At 40.4% G+C, this 18446-nt stretch overlaps 1 protein-coding gene across 1 annotated transcript in view; it reads left to right on the forward strand.

Moving 5' to 3' along the window:
- Nucleotides 1-15966, forward strand: part of SPRED1 (sprouty related EVH1 domain containing 1) — a 128689-nt gene extending 112723 nt beyond the window's left edge. Inside the window, exons 5-6 of the mRNA XM_054971845.1 lie at nucleotides 525-683; nucleotides 10840-15966. Coding sequence (XP_054827820.1) covers nucleotides 525-683; nucleotides 10840-11499 — 819 coding nt within the window. The 3' untranslated portion in view covers nucleotides 11500-15966. The remainder of the gene's footprint in view (nucleotides 1-524; nucleotides 684-10839) is intronic.
- Nucleotides 15967-18446: the final 2480 nt, after the last annotated feature.

Here is an 18446-nt window from a genome sequence, read left to right on the forward strand (position 1 = left end):
TGCTCTGGTGGACCTTTAAGGCAGATGGGAGACTGAAACACTGTTTCAGGGATCTGCCAGGAGCAATTGCTGTTCATGGTTGTTGGTCAAGCCCAATTGCAAGACTGCTTTAGTAAGTAGTTGCTTGCTGCTTTTGACAACAGGGTCACATACAATCATCTGCACATCACTGTTAGTTAGATGTATACATAACCAACTAGGAAATAAAAGATGGGATTTTGTATGGTCCCATATCCACATCATGTAATCATGGGAAATTGTAGGATTGATGTGTTGATTCTCATCTAGGATATATTTGTATCTTTACGATCATAAGTAGATTTCTTAAAGGAGTGCTGTCCTCAAGCCTGTATATGCTAACTAAAAAGTATATTTTGATACTACATAAATGTTACCTTTAATAAATATTCTGTGTCTGTAATAGAATATTTTAATATATGCATTGTTTTGATTTCAATATATGTCTTTAAATAGGGATCCACCAGAAGTACAGCAAAAAGAAAAATATTTCTTATTGTTTCCAGGCAATTCCAGAAAACACATCTAGTTTGCTATTGAAAGATCATCTTTTCCAACATGAACCTATAGTGAGCAATGATCCTTACAAGGGTTCATGTATAAGATCCTCAGCCTTTGAAGATTTGAACTCAAGAACATCCTACTTCCACAGCCAGCCAAATCAGGTAATAGATCTTCAACTTGAAAAGCAGATGTCTTCCAGAGTAAGAAATTTATTTAATAGCTTGTTGTTTTAATATGCAAAAGTTCACTCATCTTTATGACTTATATTTCCTTACTACCTTTTCCTCATCTCCTTTTCCTCTGCTCTCACAAATCCACTGTTTATGCCAACAGTATGAGATTCTTGTGAAAAGTCCTGCATGAATTTTTCCTCACTTAACGTCTGTACTGGTTTCCATCTGACTGAACTCACTGCCTTTTCTACCTCTCTTTACATTACCTTATCATTCCCTCAGGAAGTTAAAACTACTGCCCGCTCTGGTGTTCCTCTTTCTAGGGTTCATTGTCAGTCTTCTGTGCAGTTGTGCCAACTGGAGGGTTTTTGTAGCTTTTTTAACTCCTAGATGGCATTCATTGTCTCCCAGAGTGCAAGCGTGGCTGCTTTCCCACTGAAACAGCCTATTTCCGGGTGGCAAGTTGCCCTCTACCCTCAGTTCCTCTTTCATTGCCAGCAAGAGAGGTTTTGTAGTGATCGTCCTCTTGGAATCTTCTTGAGAGTCAGCGTTCATTCCTCATCTTGTCATGAGTGTGGCCAAAAAAGCCTTATTCAAACGTTGCACCCAATGCAACACTACAATGACCAAAATTGATGGTCATTCTCTTTGTCTCTTCTGCACATGCAGAAAGGGCCACCCACCTGAAAGCAGCCTTCTGAGAATGGACATGCACTGTATCAAGCCCTAATCCAAAGGTCTCTAAATCGGCTTCGGCTCAGCCCAGCCCACCAGAACCATCAACACCTCAGATCCGACTCCCCTCCATCTCCCAAGAGACATTGAGCCTGTTGGATTCCACTAGGATTCTGCGAGATCATCTTCCTCTTCAGATCCATCATCATCTTGGATCTGACGGGCAAAGTTGAAGGAAGCGATCCTGCCTATGGTGTCGGATCCGATAGCCCTCAAGGCTTGAGAGCCTGCCCCCATAGAGCCCCCAAGGAAGAAGGCTCGGTCAAAGACCAAGCACCTGTCTAAGAAGGACAGCACTAAGCCTAAAGCACTTATTGACTGGCACGCATCCAACATCGAGATGCTGGAGCCTCCTAGGACACTGTCAGCCAGATACAGGACCCCTTCTATTCCAGGACAGCTGGTAATGCATAGGACTTTCCATCCCACCCAGTCGGAGCGATATTGCTCTCATAGATGTTCCCCGTGGTACCAACAGGATACACCACTGCAGTACAGGGTGGACCTAGGAGAGACTTGCCACACTAAATCTATCACGTCACATAAGGATCTACAGGGTGGGTCAGCAATGCGACCACTTTTCATCCAAGGTTCTGTGATGGCTTTCCAACTTTCAGAAACAACCCAACATATATGGTGGATAAACTATCCCAAGCAGTGCATCCGACCCATCCCCTGACAAGGCTCTGGGTCATACGGGTGAAATCGCTCCCACTGATGATTTTAGATCATACTTGGGACAACTGCTGAGGATGGCCAAGGCATTAGAGACTGATACCACATTCTCAGAGCCTAAGCCCAAAGACAAGATTTTGCAGCACCTGTTCTCAGGGACTATCTCGAGCATGACTTTCCCAGTCAGAGAGGGCTTTTTGGAGCTAATGAACTCACTATGTGAGAAGCCGGCTTCTAATACACCTACGACCAAAAAGGCCAAAGCCTTATATAAGATTAAGGACAACTCTGTCCCTTCCTCTCATTGTACCCTCCCCCCTTCTCACTAGTCACTGAGAAGATGCAGTCAAAACAACGGTGAGGTCCACACTCTACGCCGTCAGACAAGAAAGGGAAGAAATTGGATGGCATCGGTTGAAAGATCTACTCGTCGGCTGTGCTCAACATCAAGATCGCCAATTATGCCACTGTGAAGGGCATGTATCAAATATTCTTGTGGAACAAGGCTGCAGCATTCCACGACCAGCTACTGGATGACCAAAAGCTTCTAATCAAGGTCATCAGAGAAGAGGCCCTATGACTGGTGAGGCAGCAGATCAGTGTGGGCAGGAATGTGGTGGACACTTCAACTAGAGCGTTAACCTCAGCCATTTTTCTCAGGAGACATGCATGGTTGAGGCCCACGGCTCTACCGATATAGACCCCTAATAAAGTGGAGGACTTTCCTTTCAAGGGTCAGTCACTGTTCTCTGAGAAGATGGACGATGACTTGTCCGTCTTCTCAGAGGAAAGACGGGCAAACTGCTAGATCATACGGAGTCCTCCCATTGACCCAGCAAGGATCTAGCAAGCCACAATTCAAACACCAACAATACTACAGAAGTAGACAGTACCAGTCCTATCAGAGCTACATGTATCCTCAAAATCATCCTTACCAGAGTGGCCAGAGGAGATTCCCTAGGAGGAAGCAATCACACAGGCCCAGGCATGGCTCTCAATCTCATCCTAACAAAGAGCAACCTCAAGGTCCAAAGCAGTTTTGACTAGCACAGGACAAAAAGCAGCTATTTGATGACAGGCCTTCTTATTTCGCCTGGTGTCTAATCACCTCAGATGTGTGGGTGCTCAGCATAATCAAAAATGGTTATAAAGTTGAATTTGACTACTTACTGTTGTCTGCACCTTCCTACCAAACTTGGCAACACCCCTCAACCCAAGTTGTTACTGGAATTAAAAGTGCTTATAGACAAAGGAGCTGTCCAGCAAGTGTCTTCTGATGACTAACATCTGGGTTTCTATTCTAAGTTTTTCCTAGTGCAAAAGAAGGATGAAGGTTTAGGCCTATTTTAGACATGAGAAACCTTAACAAATTCATTAAGTTATAGCAGTTCAGAATGTGGCCACACTAAACACGGTAATGATATTGCTGCCGCCCAACTGGTTCACAGTAGTTGACCTGAAAGATGCATATTTTCCACATCTCAGATCACCCCTCTTACAGGCGGTATCTGAGCAGGGAATATCTGTCAGTACCAGATCCTTCCCTTTGATCTGTCCACAGCTCCTGTGGGTCTTCATTGAACATATGGCAGTAGTCATCGCTTACCTGAGAACTTTAAGCTGCTCTATATACCCCTACCTAGATGACTGGCTCATGTCAGCACACTTCAAAAATGATTTATGAAGACAGGTGGAGCTAACACTGCAAACTTGTTCAGAAATGGGACTCATCATAAACCATAAGAAATCTAAGATAACGCCTTCTAAAAGAGTACAGTTTATAGGTGCTGTTCTGGATGCCTCATTGAACAAAGCTTTCTGACCCATAGAAAGAGCCCACAAACTGATTGGCATGGTTAGAGCATCCATGAGGCACAGATTTCAATCTGCAAGGAAGATGCAGACATTATTAATTCTGATGGCATCCACGACAGCTGTAATCCCTTTAACACATGAGGGAATTGCAGCTATGGTTTATATCTGCTTACTGTGCCATAGTATGCACAGGACAAGAAGTTTAACATCCTTAGAGTGGTACTTAGAAGCCTAAACTGGTAGCTTGTGGACAACCATTTGATGGAAGAGGAACCCTTTGGATCAGCCCGCACAGAAGTGAACATTACCACAGATGCATTCATGTTAGGGTGAGGTGCACATTGTGGGGAATATACAGCCCAGGGGTCATGGGCAGATGACAAACTGACCTTACACATTAATATACTCGAACTGAGAGCTATATGTTATGCCTTAATTTCATTTTCAGATGTGGTGGAAGGCAAGAATGTGCAAGTTCTAACAAACAACTGTACAGCTATATTTTATTTGAACAAACGGGGGAACAGCGTTCCGGTCCTTGTGTCTAGAAGCCATGGCCCTATGGGATTGGGCTGTTGAACACAGAGTTCATTAACTAGCGGTGTACATCTCTGGTGCCAACAACATTATCGCAGACAGGCTAAGCATCCTTGGTGCAAACACACACAAATGATTCATCAAGGACCCTTACATCATGCCAGTGTTCCAAGAATGGGGTTTTCCAGAAATAGACTTGTTTGCCACAAGGGCGAACCAGAAAGCACCATTGTTTTGCTCAGGGGGAGGCTGAGAACCGAACTCCATAGGAGACGCTTTTCAGATTACCTGGTCAGGAAACCTTTGATGCTTTTCCTCCAATCCCTCTGATATCCAGAATGATAAGCAAGATGCAGACAGAGGGTACAAGAGTGATAGTGATGACCCCCCTCCTGGCCCAGACAACCATGGTTCCATCGTTTATGCCAAATGACGGACCAAACATTTCACCATCTTCTCAGGGAACCAGACCTAATAAAGTGGCAAGTGGTACAACATCATGCTGTAGACAAACTTAGAATGACAGCTTGGCTGCTGAATCCATAGGACACCTCTCTACTGAAGTAGCAGAGGTCATACTAAATGCCAAAAGACTATCCACAAGACAATCCCATGCATTCAAATGGGAAAAATTTGTGAATTGGGCAATATAAAGGAACATTAACCCAATCAATTGTTCCCTAGCGAAAGTCCTTGAATTCCTTCTGGAAATGAAAAGCAAAGGACTTTCCCTTTCTTCAGTGAAGGTCTATTTATTTCCTATTTCAGCATTCCATACACCAGTTGGCACAAAAACAGTGTTCTCCTGTTACACCTCGAAACTGTTCATGAAAGGTCTGGGAAACATGTTCCCGCCAACCAAGAGAATTGTAATGCAATAGTCATTGCATTTAGTGTTGACTAGATTAATGTCAACACCTTGGAGCTTTGGACCTGACAAAAGTTGTATATTCAGAACCCCTAGCCACCTGTCATTTAAGAATGTTAACAATGAAAGTGGCTATGCTAGTGGCAATAACCTCAGCAAGGAGAGTTAGCGAACTAGCAGCTTTATGCATAGAGCAACCCTACCTCAAGATCCATACAGAAAAGGTTGTCCTAAAGCCAAGAATGGAGTTCCTACCAAAGGTAGCATCAAAGTTCCATACAACACAGGAAATAACATTAATGGTTTTCTTTCCAAACCATATAGTTGAAGCGGAAAGGGCTCTGCACACATTAGATGTAAGAAGGGCAATATTGTTTTATCTTGATCATACAAAGGATTTTAGGATAGACAACCAACTGTTTGTTTGCTATTCAGGACTTAATAAAGGGAAAAAGACAAGTGCACAGACCATTGCAGGATGGGTAGTACAGGCAATCAAATTAAGCTATGTAACTGCCAACTTACCTTGTCCGCTGGAAGTACATGCACATTCTACTAGGTTGCAGGTGACATCAGCAGTGGTCCTGAAAGGGGCTCCTCCACAGGACATCTGTAAAGCAGCATCCTGGTCATCAGCAGACACCTTCGTAAGACATTATGCCCTAGATGTTCTTGACAGAAAAGAGATGGCAGTGGGCACAGCGGTGCTGCAGTTGCTATTCTAGTGAAGAGCAAGCTCCACCATCCAGGTAAGCAGCTTGTTAAACTCCCATGTGGGCCTGCACAGAAGACCGACAATGAAAACAGGGTTGCACCTACCTGTAACTGTTGTTTATTGAGGTCTTCTATACAGGCACACATACCCTCCCTCCTTCCCCGCTGAGTGCTCTTCATACTTACTGAGGAGTACGGTGGTGAACTGAGGGTAGAGGGCGCCGTGCCTCCTGGGAATAGGCTGTTTCGGCAGGAAAGCAGCCATGCTTGCGCTCTGGTAAGCGACAAGTGCCCTCTAGGGGTTAAAAAAGCTACAAAAACCCTCCGGTTAGCAGGCCTGCATATGCACAGTCCCATGTGTGCCTGCACAGAAGATTTCAATGAACAACAGTTACGGGTAGGTGCAACCCTGTTTTCCTTTCCACATATCCTCTTTATAAACAACCCAGAACCAGCCTATTCCTTTCCTGTCTTATACATTATGTGTGCTTTTACCAGACAAACAATCCTTCAGTTCATAGCAATTATGCTCAGCTTTCCTCCTGGGAAGTGAGAATGTCTATAAACGTTCCATGACTTCACAGCAACTGCACCAGCAGCAGCTCCGTTAGTATTTGACAATCAATTAGTATTTTATGCGAGCTCCATAAATGTGTTTGCGGTGCTCAGCACAAAATCCCACTCTCGCACCAAACTTGAGGAAGGATATCTCATACTGTCTGAGCTTTGGACCTGACAGAAGTTGTGTATTCAAAAGCAATGTGAGGGATTTCTCTGAGTTATTTGACATGAGCAGTGGACTTGTGGACCAGAAGGTTCATTGATAACCACAAATTATGTTTGGCTAGTAAACCAAGGTAGAACTTTTGAGCTCTTGATTTTATATCATAGGATTTTATGAGAAGCAACATTGAAGGGTGCTTATGCCCCAAAAGAAGCTAAAATATAAATATAATTGAATACAAGTATATATATTTAAGAATGTATAATTTGGTGAATTGGGTTTTGCACATTTGGGGAATTAAAATGCATGCAGATATTTAAAGTAATGAGTTGCCTTTCCCTAATGTTTAAAGTTGTAAATATATTTTTGAGAGAACATACTGTATACCAGGGCTCATTTGGAGGCGGAATGCACCAGAACAGCATTCTGGTAGCTCTGAAAAGAAGTCACGTGGGTTTTGGCCCCGCCCACGTGATTCCTTTTCCTCCTGGCTGTCCTCGTCTTTAGCAGCAGGCTCTTCTGCTTTATTTTCATATGTGACTGGTAGAAAAAGAGGGAGAGAGAGAGAGAGAGAAAAAATGAGTGAGTGAGTGCAAGCCGGGTGGGGCTGGGCTCCAAAGGAACGTAAGCTGCTTTGAATTCATTCTGCTCTGCTGCTTGCTTTATTTTCATTTGTGACTCGAGGGAGAGAGAGAGAAAATGAGTGAGTGAGTGCAAGCCGAGTGGGGCTGGGCTCCAAAGGAACATAAGCTGCTTTGAATTCATTCTGCTGCTTTATTTTCATTTGTGACTTGTGAGAGTGAGTGAGTGCGTGTGTGCAAGCAAGCAGGGCTGGCTCTCCAGAGGAGGGTAAGCTGCTTTGAGTTCATTCTGCTTTAAGGAAATACCTGGAGATTTTTGGGGAAAGGGGCCTGAGGGGTGGATGGTGCCTTCTGACACACTTCCAGTGATGTCAGGGGGTGTGGCATATGCTAATTAGATATGCTGATGAGTTCCTGCAGTTCGTTTTCTAGGAAATGACACCTGCTGTATACTTTCATAAAATTGAAGCATAATTGATGTGCTTTTAAGTGGCACACAGTCCTCCTGGTTACCCTGAGGTAGCTCACACATAATGTGTAGTCATGTAGGGAAATATCCAGTGTACACTGGTGTACATAATTATAATTGCAAATCACCCATGGCTGCTTTAGCAGATGTACGTCTGCTACCATTTACAGCTTTTTCTATGTGCACACACCATGGGATGGAACATCCAGCTGTGCATGGCTTTTTGCCTACCCCAGTGTACACCCCTGGAGGGGGGAAAAACAGGTATGATGCATCCTAGGTTTAATTATGGAGAGTTGTCTCTCCTTTTCGCAGCATTCTTCTTTTAGGGTTAAAGAGCTTTGAATTACACCAAGCTACACAAGTCAAAGTTCAAAGCAGTTTATTACAAAAGCAGAGGTTTATATGGTTCCCTATTATATGGCTCAACTTTAATCGAGAGTGCCTTCTTACTTAAATATTTCAGTAATTTCCCTATTAAACATGTTCCTGCTGTTTATATAATTTTGATAATTGACAAAGGTGACCAATTACAGTTTTATTACTTAAAGCCAAATAAGTCATCTTGAATCTCAAACATTACAGCAGAAGTTTGCTCTGCCTTATAATGGAGTGTCTTGTTTTTGCCCTTGGCAGGGATGGGAGAGGATTGTTTGCTTTTTAATCTTTGCTCATAAACTAAAACTTTATAGCAAACTTATTTTCATTAATAGTGAAAGATGTTTCTGTCATCACCAGCTGATGCTTTAGAAGGCTATGGAAAAGTTATTTCTGCCTTGGTTTTGTGGATTTGTGTCTAGTTGCTAATGAACTGAACACCTTCTTCGGTAACTGGCTTGACATTTCATCCTAAGAAGTGCAGTATGAATGCATTTGTTTAGCAAGTACTTTAGTAATCATGGGCTAGTCCTTCATAAAGCATTTTGAAATAATTCTGTCTTGGGTTATAAAAGTGGCTTTCTTTGCACCTTTTAGAATTGTTCTTTGATTTTTATGTAGAAATTGTATATGCTGCCTCTCCAAACTCACAAACTAAAACATGATAAAATCTTATAAGTACATAAAAGCATTTAAATTAACAAACCATTAAAAACCAAGGCAGTGCATAGCATAAAATTGTCCTCATAAAATTTTTGTAAGGCTAGAAAGAGAATGTAAAAATAATTTTAAATGATAAAACTCCTTAGTTAAAAGTAGAAGTTTAAATATATATATATTTAAACTTCTACTTTTAACTAAGGAGTTTTATCTTTTAAAATTATTTTTACATTCTCTTTCTAGCCTTATATATATATATATATATATATATATATATATAGGCCTAACAGAGGAACCAGGAGAGCACAAAGGGCATTCCACAGGTGAGGTGTCAGATTGAAAAAGTGTTGTCCCTTGTCACCTCTGCAGGTGGGGGTACAGAGAGCAGAGCTTATGAGGACATTTGTAAGTGCCGGAAAGAACAGTCTGCAATGTGAGTTTAAGCTCACGTTTATATTGGCCATTTGGTTACTTGCAAGGATTTCCGAAGTACACGAACTTTGTATTTCCCTACTTCATTGCCATTTAAAGGGGAGGGTCTCATCCATAACTGACATCTGCATGCTTCAAAGTTATTTCAAGAGCTCACCGACCTTTCTTCCAATTCATGAACCCCTACTTGAGATGTCCTCTACATCTCCTAAAGAGTTGCCCCTGATGCTCAATGGTTCGGTTAAGGATTTTTAAAATTACTTTGGAAAAATTTTATGCTACCTCTCAAACTTGCCTGAGATGGCTTACAAAATAAAAATAATAAAAACAAAACATTAAAAGATACTAATTAAAATCCAGAATTTAAAAAGCTCCCATCCAGCATGAAAACAAAAACCATGAAAACAGACCACTTACAGCTTAAAATAATTCCTTTGTCATTGACCAGCAGCAATTTAGTCTTTTCTGGATTGAGTTGCAGTTTATTGGCTCTCATCCATTTCCTTACCACTTCCAGGCACCTGTTCAGGATTACCACCGAACTCAGCTGTTAAGCTGAAGTACAGGTGGGTGTTATCCATGAATTGGTGGCACCTTACTCCAAATCACCTGACAATCTCTTCCAGCACTTTCGTGTAGATGTAACAGCATGAGGGATAAGATAGAACCTTGCAAGAGTCCATAGCATAAATGCCATGGGGCTTACCATAGCATAAATGCCCAGCACAACCTTCCAGAATCAGCCCATTAAGTAAGAGTGGGACCACCGAAGCACGCCCTCCCCCCCGCCCCCAGGTAGGCTGCATGTCAAAGGGAAATGTCTGCAGAAAATGGAGACATTCCACTCTCATTTTATCCTCTGTCTGCACAAAAAATGGCTTGGATCCATCCTTTTTCTATTTGTAGTACTCAGGTACTGGAATTTTCACCTCTCCAATACTTACTTATTTTCTAATTGATTTCATTTAAGAAATTTTTATGCTGCCTTTACAGTGGCCTGTTGGAGGCACTTTACAAATAAAATCACCATAAATTAACAATATAAAAACAAACTATTTAAAAGTATCCATAAAATAGACCTCAGACCAGAAGCAAACTGGGCTGGCTGGGGCAGTACTTGCACTGCTTCTGATGAACTATTGTTTAAGCTACCCAAATACTTTTCTTCAGCTGATATATTTTCTCTTTTGGATTCAGAATTTTTCCTTTTATTTTTGTTTGACCTTCCAGTCCTCATGATCCTCATGTGTCTTGTCTGATTTAGATTGTGAAGTTCAGGTAGGGGCCTGTCAGGCATTATAAATACCTTGGTACAGTGGTGCCTAGTCTGGACAGAGCTTTTTATAAACATTAGACACGAATACATTTCATAAACCACTTTTGTCACAAACTTTTTCACTCCATGTATAAAAACCAAAGATGCAGCCATCCAACAGAAGTGCGATTGCTGTTGTTCGATAGCTTGATTGAAACGTACTGAATCACTAAATGGTGTAGAGAGTTCACTTGCTCCTTCACACAATACAGAAATGTCTCTGTTTCCTCCCCCTTTTCAGGTACCGCTGAAGCCAATCAGGAACGTCAGTTTTCAGGACGAAGAAGAAATTGTCCGAATAAATCCTCGTGATATTTTAATACGCCGCTATGCAGACTATAGGCACCCTGACATGTGGAAAAATGACTTGGACAGGGAGGATGCAGACTCTTCACTGCAGTGCCCTAAAACAGACCATAAGAAATCAGACTATATGTACCCATCTGGAGATGGGACTAAGTTGAATTCACTCAAAGACTCCAAGAGTTCTGTGGTACTTAAAACTCAACCTTCTTCTTTCAAGTTAAAAAAAACAAAAAGGAGGAAAGAGGATGGCGAGCGTTCCCGCTGTGTATACTGCCAGGAAAGGTTTAATCATGAAGAGAATGGTCGAGGCAAATGTCAGGATGCTCCAGACCCTATTAAGAGATGCATATACCAAGTTAGTTGCATGCTTTGTGCTGAGAGCATGCTCTATCACTGCATGTCAGACTCTGAAGGGGATTTCTCTGACCCTTGTTCATGTGACACAAGTGATGACAAATTCTGCTTACGATGGCTCGCACTTGTTGCTTTATCATTCATTGCACCATGTATGTGCTGCTATCTCCCCTTGAGAGCATGCCACCACTGTGGCGAGGTCTGTGGATGTTGTGGAGGAAAGCATAAAGCTGCAGGATGAATCAGTCTCAAGCCAAATTGGGCTGACCAGTCTCTATTTTCAGGATACATCTAACTCATGGAGGCAAGTGGCAAGTAGAAGGGAAAACCAATCATGGATGAAAGGCCTGTTGTGGAAGAAGCAGCAGGACTTGTTGCAACTTAAGAATGCTGGCCGTGCCTAATGATTTGATTTTAAGCGCATGGTGCAAGGTGTGAAGGAGTTCTTGCAAAAGGAACTTCTTTTTCTTACAATTGGTGGCTGAAATAAGTATGAACTGCAGTCAGTACTATAAGGGATCAACTTCTGCAATGTGTACATTTTGTGGTTTAGATGACTGAGGGTAGGTGGGCTTTCTGAAATAAACTATGACAGAAAATTCAACTAAACTTGTACTAGTAACAGCTGATTTAAAATTAAGGAAAGTTAATATGGTGACTGCAAGAAACTAAAATTGATTTTAAGTGCAACTAAATTGCTTATAAATAGTTTTTGGAAGTAACTTTATGTAAAAATAACAAATGTTTATATTTAACTAAATATATGGTACGAATTATTAAACCTTTCCCCCCTTTCCAATTGCAAAGCAGTTATGGGCTGTAATTCCAGTCACATTCCGTGATAGTATTTCTCAATATTTATCTAGTTAGTAGTGTTTCTACTCAAGATGGACAAATCAGTATTTTCAGTCTTGTTTCCCCTTCAACTACATTTTTGTATTGAGTTCCCTCTGTACATTCTGATAATCAGAAAGCCTTTAAAAATGAATTAATATAGTCTTGAGTGACCAATGTTTTGTTAAGCACAGGTATAATTGTCTAATGCTCTTATGAGAACATAACATTTATTTTTTATATATAAATGATTCTGTAATGGCAAAGGATTTTTTTTCCTTCTTAACCAACACATTTTCTTTTAGGGTTTCTTCCCAAAATTGTTTTTGATGGCAAATGTTTGGGGAAGGAAATAAATATACAATAATTGTCATAAAGAGTATATTTACCATTTTGTTAAACTTGCTGCCAGTTTTTTCATCAAACTACAAAGGGAACAAAAGTGTTTCCATTAATTTTAGTCTCATTATGTTTTGCGTAGCAAAAAAAAATTCTACAGGACAAACTGTAGCACAGGAAGGGAAAAATGAGTGGATATCTTGTGAATGAAAGAGGGGTTTACTTTGTTATTAAGTTGTTGTAGCATATTAATAATGAATGTTTAACTTAACAGTTGGCTATCTTGGAGAATTCTTGGGGAATTCTTAAATGTCATCTATCATATAGTATAACAGCATAGCTGAACATAGTTTTTTTAATTAATAAAACTCTAAAGCAGTGAAGCAGTCATTCATTTTAGAAGGTAATGGGTGGGGGGAGGAAGAATGAAAATTGTCCTCAATATGTTCTTCTTATTAAAAACTATTATATAGTTAATCTCACACTACTTTTTATTTCTATGCATTTTTAGCAAAGTATATGTGTATTTGATTTTTTCCTTAATACATGTTCACTCATAGAATTCCACCTGTACTTCCTTTTCTCAAGCCCAGATCAAATGATGAACAGCTGTATATAACACTATCTGTAAAATACTTTTTTAAAGAAAGCATTTATATTTATATGACAGCTTGAACTGACAAAATTGTGTACATAGATCATCTTGAAGTATTATTTCACATTGAAAAGAAGACAAATATATTGATGACTATAGAAGTTAAGAGCTTCTTTCTAGTTTTGTACTTTAAAAAAAAAAACCCTGAATGGAAAATAACCTAAGTCAGCAATTATGACACTTGTAGCAGCAGTCTTAACTAGTTTCTTTTTACAGTTTATATATTTAAAGGCTGCTACCCCAGTTGATTTTCATGCTTCATATATTCAGCTAAACTTGGTTGCCTAGACAGACTGTTAATCCTCCTGCCAAAAGAGGGAAATAACCTGCATTTGTTGGTGACACGAGAACTGTATCTTGTCAATAACAGTTATTAAAATACTTTCTTAATTCAAAATATCAACAACCCCAGAAAATAACTTGCTGGCTGTACAGAAAAGTCCTGTAGAACTGTATTAAGCGTGTATCTGTGTATGTGCCTCTCCCTCTCCCTCTCTTTGTATGTGTGTCTGTGTGTTTGAACACAATTATGTATGTACTTTAGGAAGAGACCAGTCTAACAGTTTCCTACAAGCACTAATCAGCATATTGCTACTCCTGGTTACTGCAGTGTATTTCCTGTGAAATCTTAATATGCTTTAATATTTTACTTAGTACGAGCCGAGCATTAATATTTTCAGTCTGTATTTTAACCACTTAGCTGCTAAACATTTACTATTCTTTTCTCTTGAAGAAATATTAGTCCTGATTTGTTAAATCAAAACAAAAGGTATATATGATCACATAAATGGAAAACAAATTGCATTGGTTCAGTATCTGTTTGCATGAATTGTGTGATTTAAGCCAAGATTGATGGTTTGAGCTCTACTTTCAGGGGAACTTCTTAAATAAGAGCCAGACTAGACAATACCACATCCCTGAGTCAGCCAAGAGGGACATGGTGCCATCTTAAAGCTTGGATTTTAACTTTTCAAAACATTGTGGAAGCTCAATTGTGCTGGAGACTGTGGCATGGGGGTGAGAGCCCTACCCACATCATTTTCAAATATAAATCAAGCTCTAAAATGGTGCCACGTCTCCATGGCCCTAAGCCGTGTTTGGCCTTAAGCATGGCCAAATCACACATCTGATAAGATACATTTTATTGGATAAGGCTATGGGTTCAGCCAGTATTTGCTTACCAGTGATTCTCCAAGCACTACTCATGAGATTCTTCCTTCATAAATATTCCAGTGGTTGGGCCTAGGACTTTCTACATATAAAACGTGAGCTATACCATCAACCTGTTGTCTCTCTTACCCAGAACCAGACCACTGAATCTTCACCTCACTCCACTGATCCTTATTCCTGGCATTCTGGGCAGAGTTACGTGCTTAATCTCATTGATATTGGGGTTTTGTGTGTTTAATTCTAAATGGGATTGTTGTCTCTGTGCACATTTTATCTTTTATCCTCTCTTTTAAAAAGGAAGAAAAGGAAGTTCATCAGGCCAAGATTTACTCCTAGGCATTTAAATTTAGACGCCTTTCAAGGGGTATGGTAACGGGAGGTATGAAGATAAATAGAGGTTTGTTCGCTTCCAAGTCTGGTGAATGCTACTATGGGGGGGGGGGGTGCTTGATGATTTGAGGTAGAAATACTATAACACTTGGGTACCACCTACTGGACAAACATGATCTAGAAATAATTATTTCTATTATGCAACTTAAGAATTAATTGCATTCTAAACTCTATGTTGGTCTAATGTGTCACCAACAATTTTCTTTCTGCTGTTAAGCTAAAAATGTAGTTTCAAAACAGGAGTGGAAGGGAAATCCTTTGACATTTACAGGGTTTTTTGTCCATATTCCTTAGCAGTTGTGTTGTTGGAAGTACAAGACTATAACATGAGAGATATTTAGAAAGCTGCTGAAATGTGAACTGTTCTGCCTAAAATAATTAGAAGATTAAAAAAATAGACCCTGCTGGGTCCTTCAGATGTACTTTTCCTTTTTTAAAAAAAATGGAAGATGTGGCCACATCTCATACTTGAAGTTTATCAGATTTTTTTTTCCCCAATGAAGTTCTCAAGCACAGTTTGGGATATTCTCCATAGGTTTCACTCCTGTTCCTTCTACCAGACAAACTAAGCTATTACAAAATGCACATAACATGCTTTGCACACTGGAATGTAACATTCCTATTTTTCTTCCTACAGTCTCTTCTATGGGCAATATTTCCTTGTGTACAGGGGAGGAAAACTCCTATGTAAATAGATTCCCAGGCGAATATAAAAATCTCTATATGGAATATCCCAATAGTGCATATGCTCTTGTGGGAGAAGAATAAAGGAGATGGTTCAGTAGTCCAACTAGTACTATTAAGATCAGCAGCCTAGTGGTTAAAACTTCCACATGCTTTTTGGTGCACTGATTAAGTAGCAGTCAATGGCATTTTTCTTCCCCTTTGTAATAGTTGTGTTGGCTTTGAGAACTCAAAAACACATAGTGGAAAAACTTTGTATCAGGAGCTGCAGCATAACCTGTACATAGGGGTGGGGGCGGTTCTCCTGTTTGTGAACACTGCCTCTTTTTTTGCTTTGTGCCATTTGCTTTCTGCCCTATTGACCTCAAAAAGTGCCTCACTTGTATATTGTTTCCATTAAAATCTTAAATGCTATATCTTTCTACTAAATGACGTAGATTTTAGTTTTAATTCCATGCCATAGATGTATTTCTTTTATGTATAAGAATATAGCTGGTTACGTTGAGTACATAATGTAAATATGCATATGAGTTTAACTGTTACCATAGCCTTGTAAGTTGACATACTGGATAATATCATAAAACAGTTTTAAGTTTCAGTGTTTTCCTGCAATTATCTGATTAAAACTATCATGAAATTAAAGTAGCACCATGTCATGGTTTTCTACATTTCATTTTTTTTCTTTTTAACAGTTGTTAAGAACAGGATGAGGAATGTGTTTTGTCGTTTGAGAACTGCATATAATTGTTTGTTTGAAATTATGCATAATCTGCCCAATTATTTAATATATAAAATATTTTAACTAACAAAATAATAATAATAAACAAGTTAAAGCAACAAGCCAACCATCAGCAGAAATGGTGGAAGCAACCCACTCTCTAGTCTTGACCTATCAAAACTTAGTTGATCCCCAAAGCTTGTCTGGAATAAAAGTGTTTTTGGCTCTGAACCACAACAATTACATCCTGTTTGTGCCATTGTCCTAGGAGGCAAGGTTGGGAGGTTGATGAAGGGAAGCTCCCGTGGTATTTTTTATGAAACTGGATCCTGCTTCCTGGTCTTTACAGTCAGGACCTACCAGTGGCTCTTGATATATTACGCCCTTGTTGTCCCTTCCCCATGGGACTGAGGGTCAATAGCTGTTCTTCCTCCTCTTAGGAGGATGCTATCTCAGAATGGACTCAGATTTCATGTCCAGAGACATGTTGCCAACTTTAGGTTAGGAAATTCCTGGAGATTTGGAGGTAGCGCCTGGGGAGGACAAGGTTTGGTGGGGGCTCAGCAGGGTACAATAGAGTCCACCCTCCAAAGCAGCCATTTTCTTCAGGAGAACTGATTTTTGAAGTTGAGATCAGTCGCAGTTCCACATCTCCAGGCCCCACCTGGAGGATGGCAGTCCTACCATGCATGCTCTTCCACATTTCAGCCTAGATATGCTCGTATGCTGGAAAACTTTTGACACAAAAGAGAGCTGCCATCTTTTGTAGAGTCACATTTATTGTAGTAACTCTACCCATACTTTTAAGAGTACATGCTGAAGTCTGGATTTCGTAATGGAGAAGCAGTATTACTTTATTTACATACTTTGTTAAACCGCTTTGAGGGGGCATTAGTTGTCCTGAAGGGCAGTATATAAATGGAATGTTGTTATTATTATTATTAACTTGTTAGCTTGGATCTGCCAGCAATTTTTGTAGAGGGATGAGGTTTACATCTGCAGGTCACAAGTACCTCATCCTCCCCCCTTACGTTGCAGCTGATAGGAGGAAATAAGTGAAAATCCATCCCCTTGTATGTGTGAAGTACCTTCAAATTGCAGCCAATTTATGATAACCCCAGAGGATTTTCAAGGCAAAAGAGAGGTGGTTTGCCATTGCTTGCCTCTGCACAACAACCCTGGACTTCCTTGATGGTCTCATGTCCAAATACTAACCAGTGCCAACCCCGCTTAGCTTCCAAGATCTGACGAGATTTGACTAGCTGTGCCTTTCAGGTAAGCCCCCTCTCCCATCTCTATAAACCCTCTGTTAGATCCGAGACATTAAAATCCTTCTCTGTCTTGTAGCAAGTAGTTCTGGAATAGATAATAAAATTCTCCTTAAGAAACTTTCTCTACTAATATTTGAGTCCAATGGCACCTTTAAAGACCAACAAGATACCTAGGGTATAAGCTTTAAGGAGAGTCAAAGTAACTCAGAGTTAAAAGTCAGAGTATTCGACTGCAGACCAACACTGCTACCCTCCTTACTCTACTTATACCATAAATGCACATCAAGGCCCAGAGGGCTTACACTTGTGATAGTCAAAACAGGCATGAAGGGGGATCCAACTGGCAAGAGACTGGTTTATCTGTTCTCAGTTGTGGATTCAGAATGCATAGATTTCTTTTTTCATTATGGGAAATAATTCCAGAAGTCCAGTGATCTCCTTCAGAAATCATCCATAAATGCACTGTAGATCTGTCCTAGACAAAATTTACCCCAGGTTCTCTACACGTGTCCTCTGTCATTGCTGTGGGAGGGGAGTCAGCTTTTGCAAGGCAAAGCTGTCTTTGGCAGCTTCTTAACTCAAATTTTGTATTCAAATACAGGTGCTTTAGTACAAAATGAGCACATACTTTCAAATGACTTCTACTTGCCAACATACACAACCGGGGGGGGGGCTGGTATTTTCCCCAGATTGCTGTTTCTATGCGTGTTGCTAAGGAAATCAAAATTATGAAACAAAGTGGGAAGTGTCCCTGAGTGAGATGCTGGTTATTACTAGTACCGTCTATGGCTGAATATCGGAAATTCTATACTTCTATCTTCCCTCGGTTTAAGGGTCAGAGGGATGAGGAAGTTTGAGTAGGCTTCCTACATTTGAGACTTGTTCAGTTCGCATTGTATTTGCATATCTAAATGGAACCTCCATTTGGGATGGAAGTATGAATCTAAGCACCAGACTACTGGAATATACAGTGGATAGCTGTTGCTTTCCTGTCCACCTTATAGGCATCCAGAGACAGCTGGTTGCTGTTGAGGACAAAATGCTGGCCTAACATTGGTCTGATCTAGCAGTGTAACCATGTTCCTGCTTGTTTCACAAGCACATTTTATGTAATATGTTTGCAGCCT

The sequence above is a fragment of the Eublepharis macularius genome, chromosome 2, assembly GCF_028583425.1.
Source record: "Eublepharis macularius isolate TG4126 chromosome 2, MPM_Emac_v1.0, whole genome shotgun sequence".
In the NCBI taxonomy this organism is placed as follows: domain Eukaryota; kingdom Metazoa; phylum Chordata; class Lepidosauria; order Squamata; family Eublepharidae; genus Eublepharis; species Eublepharis macularius.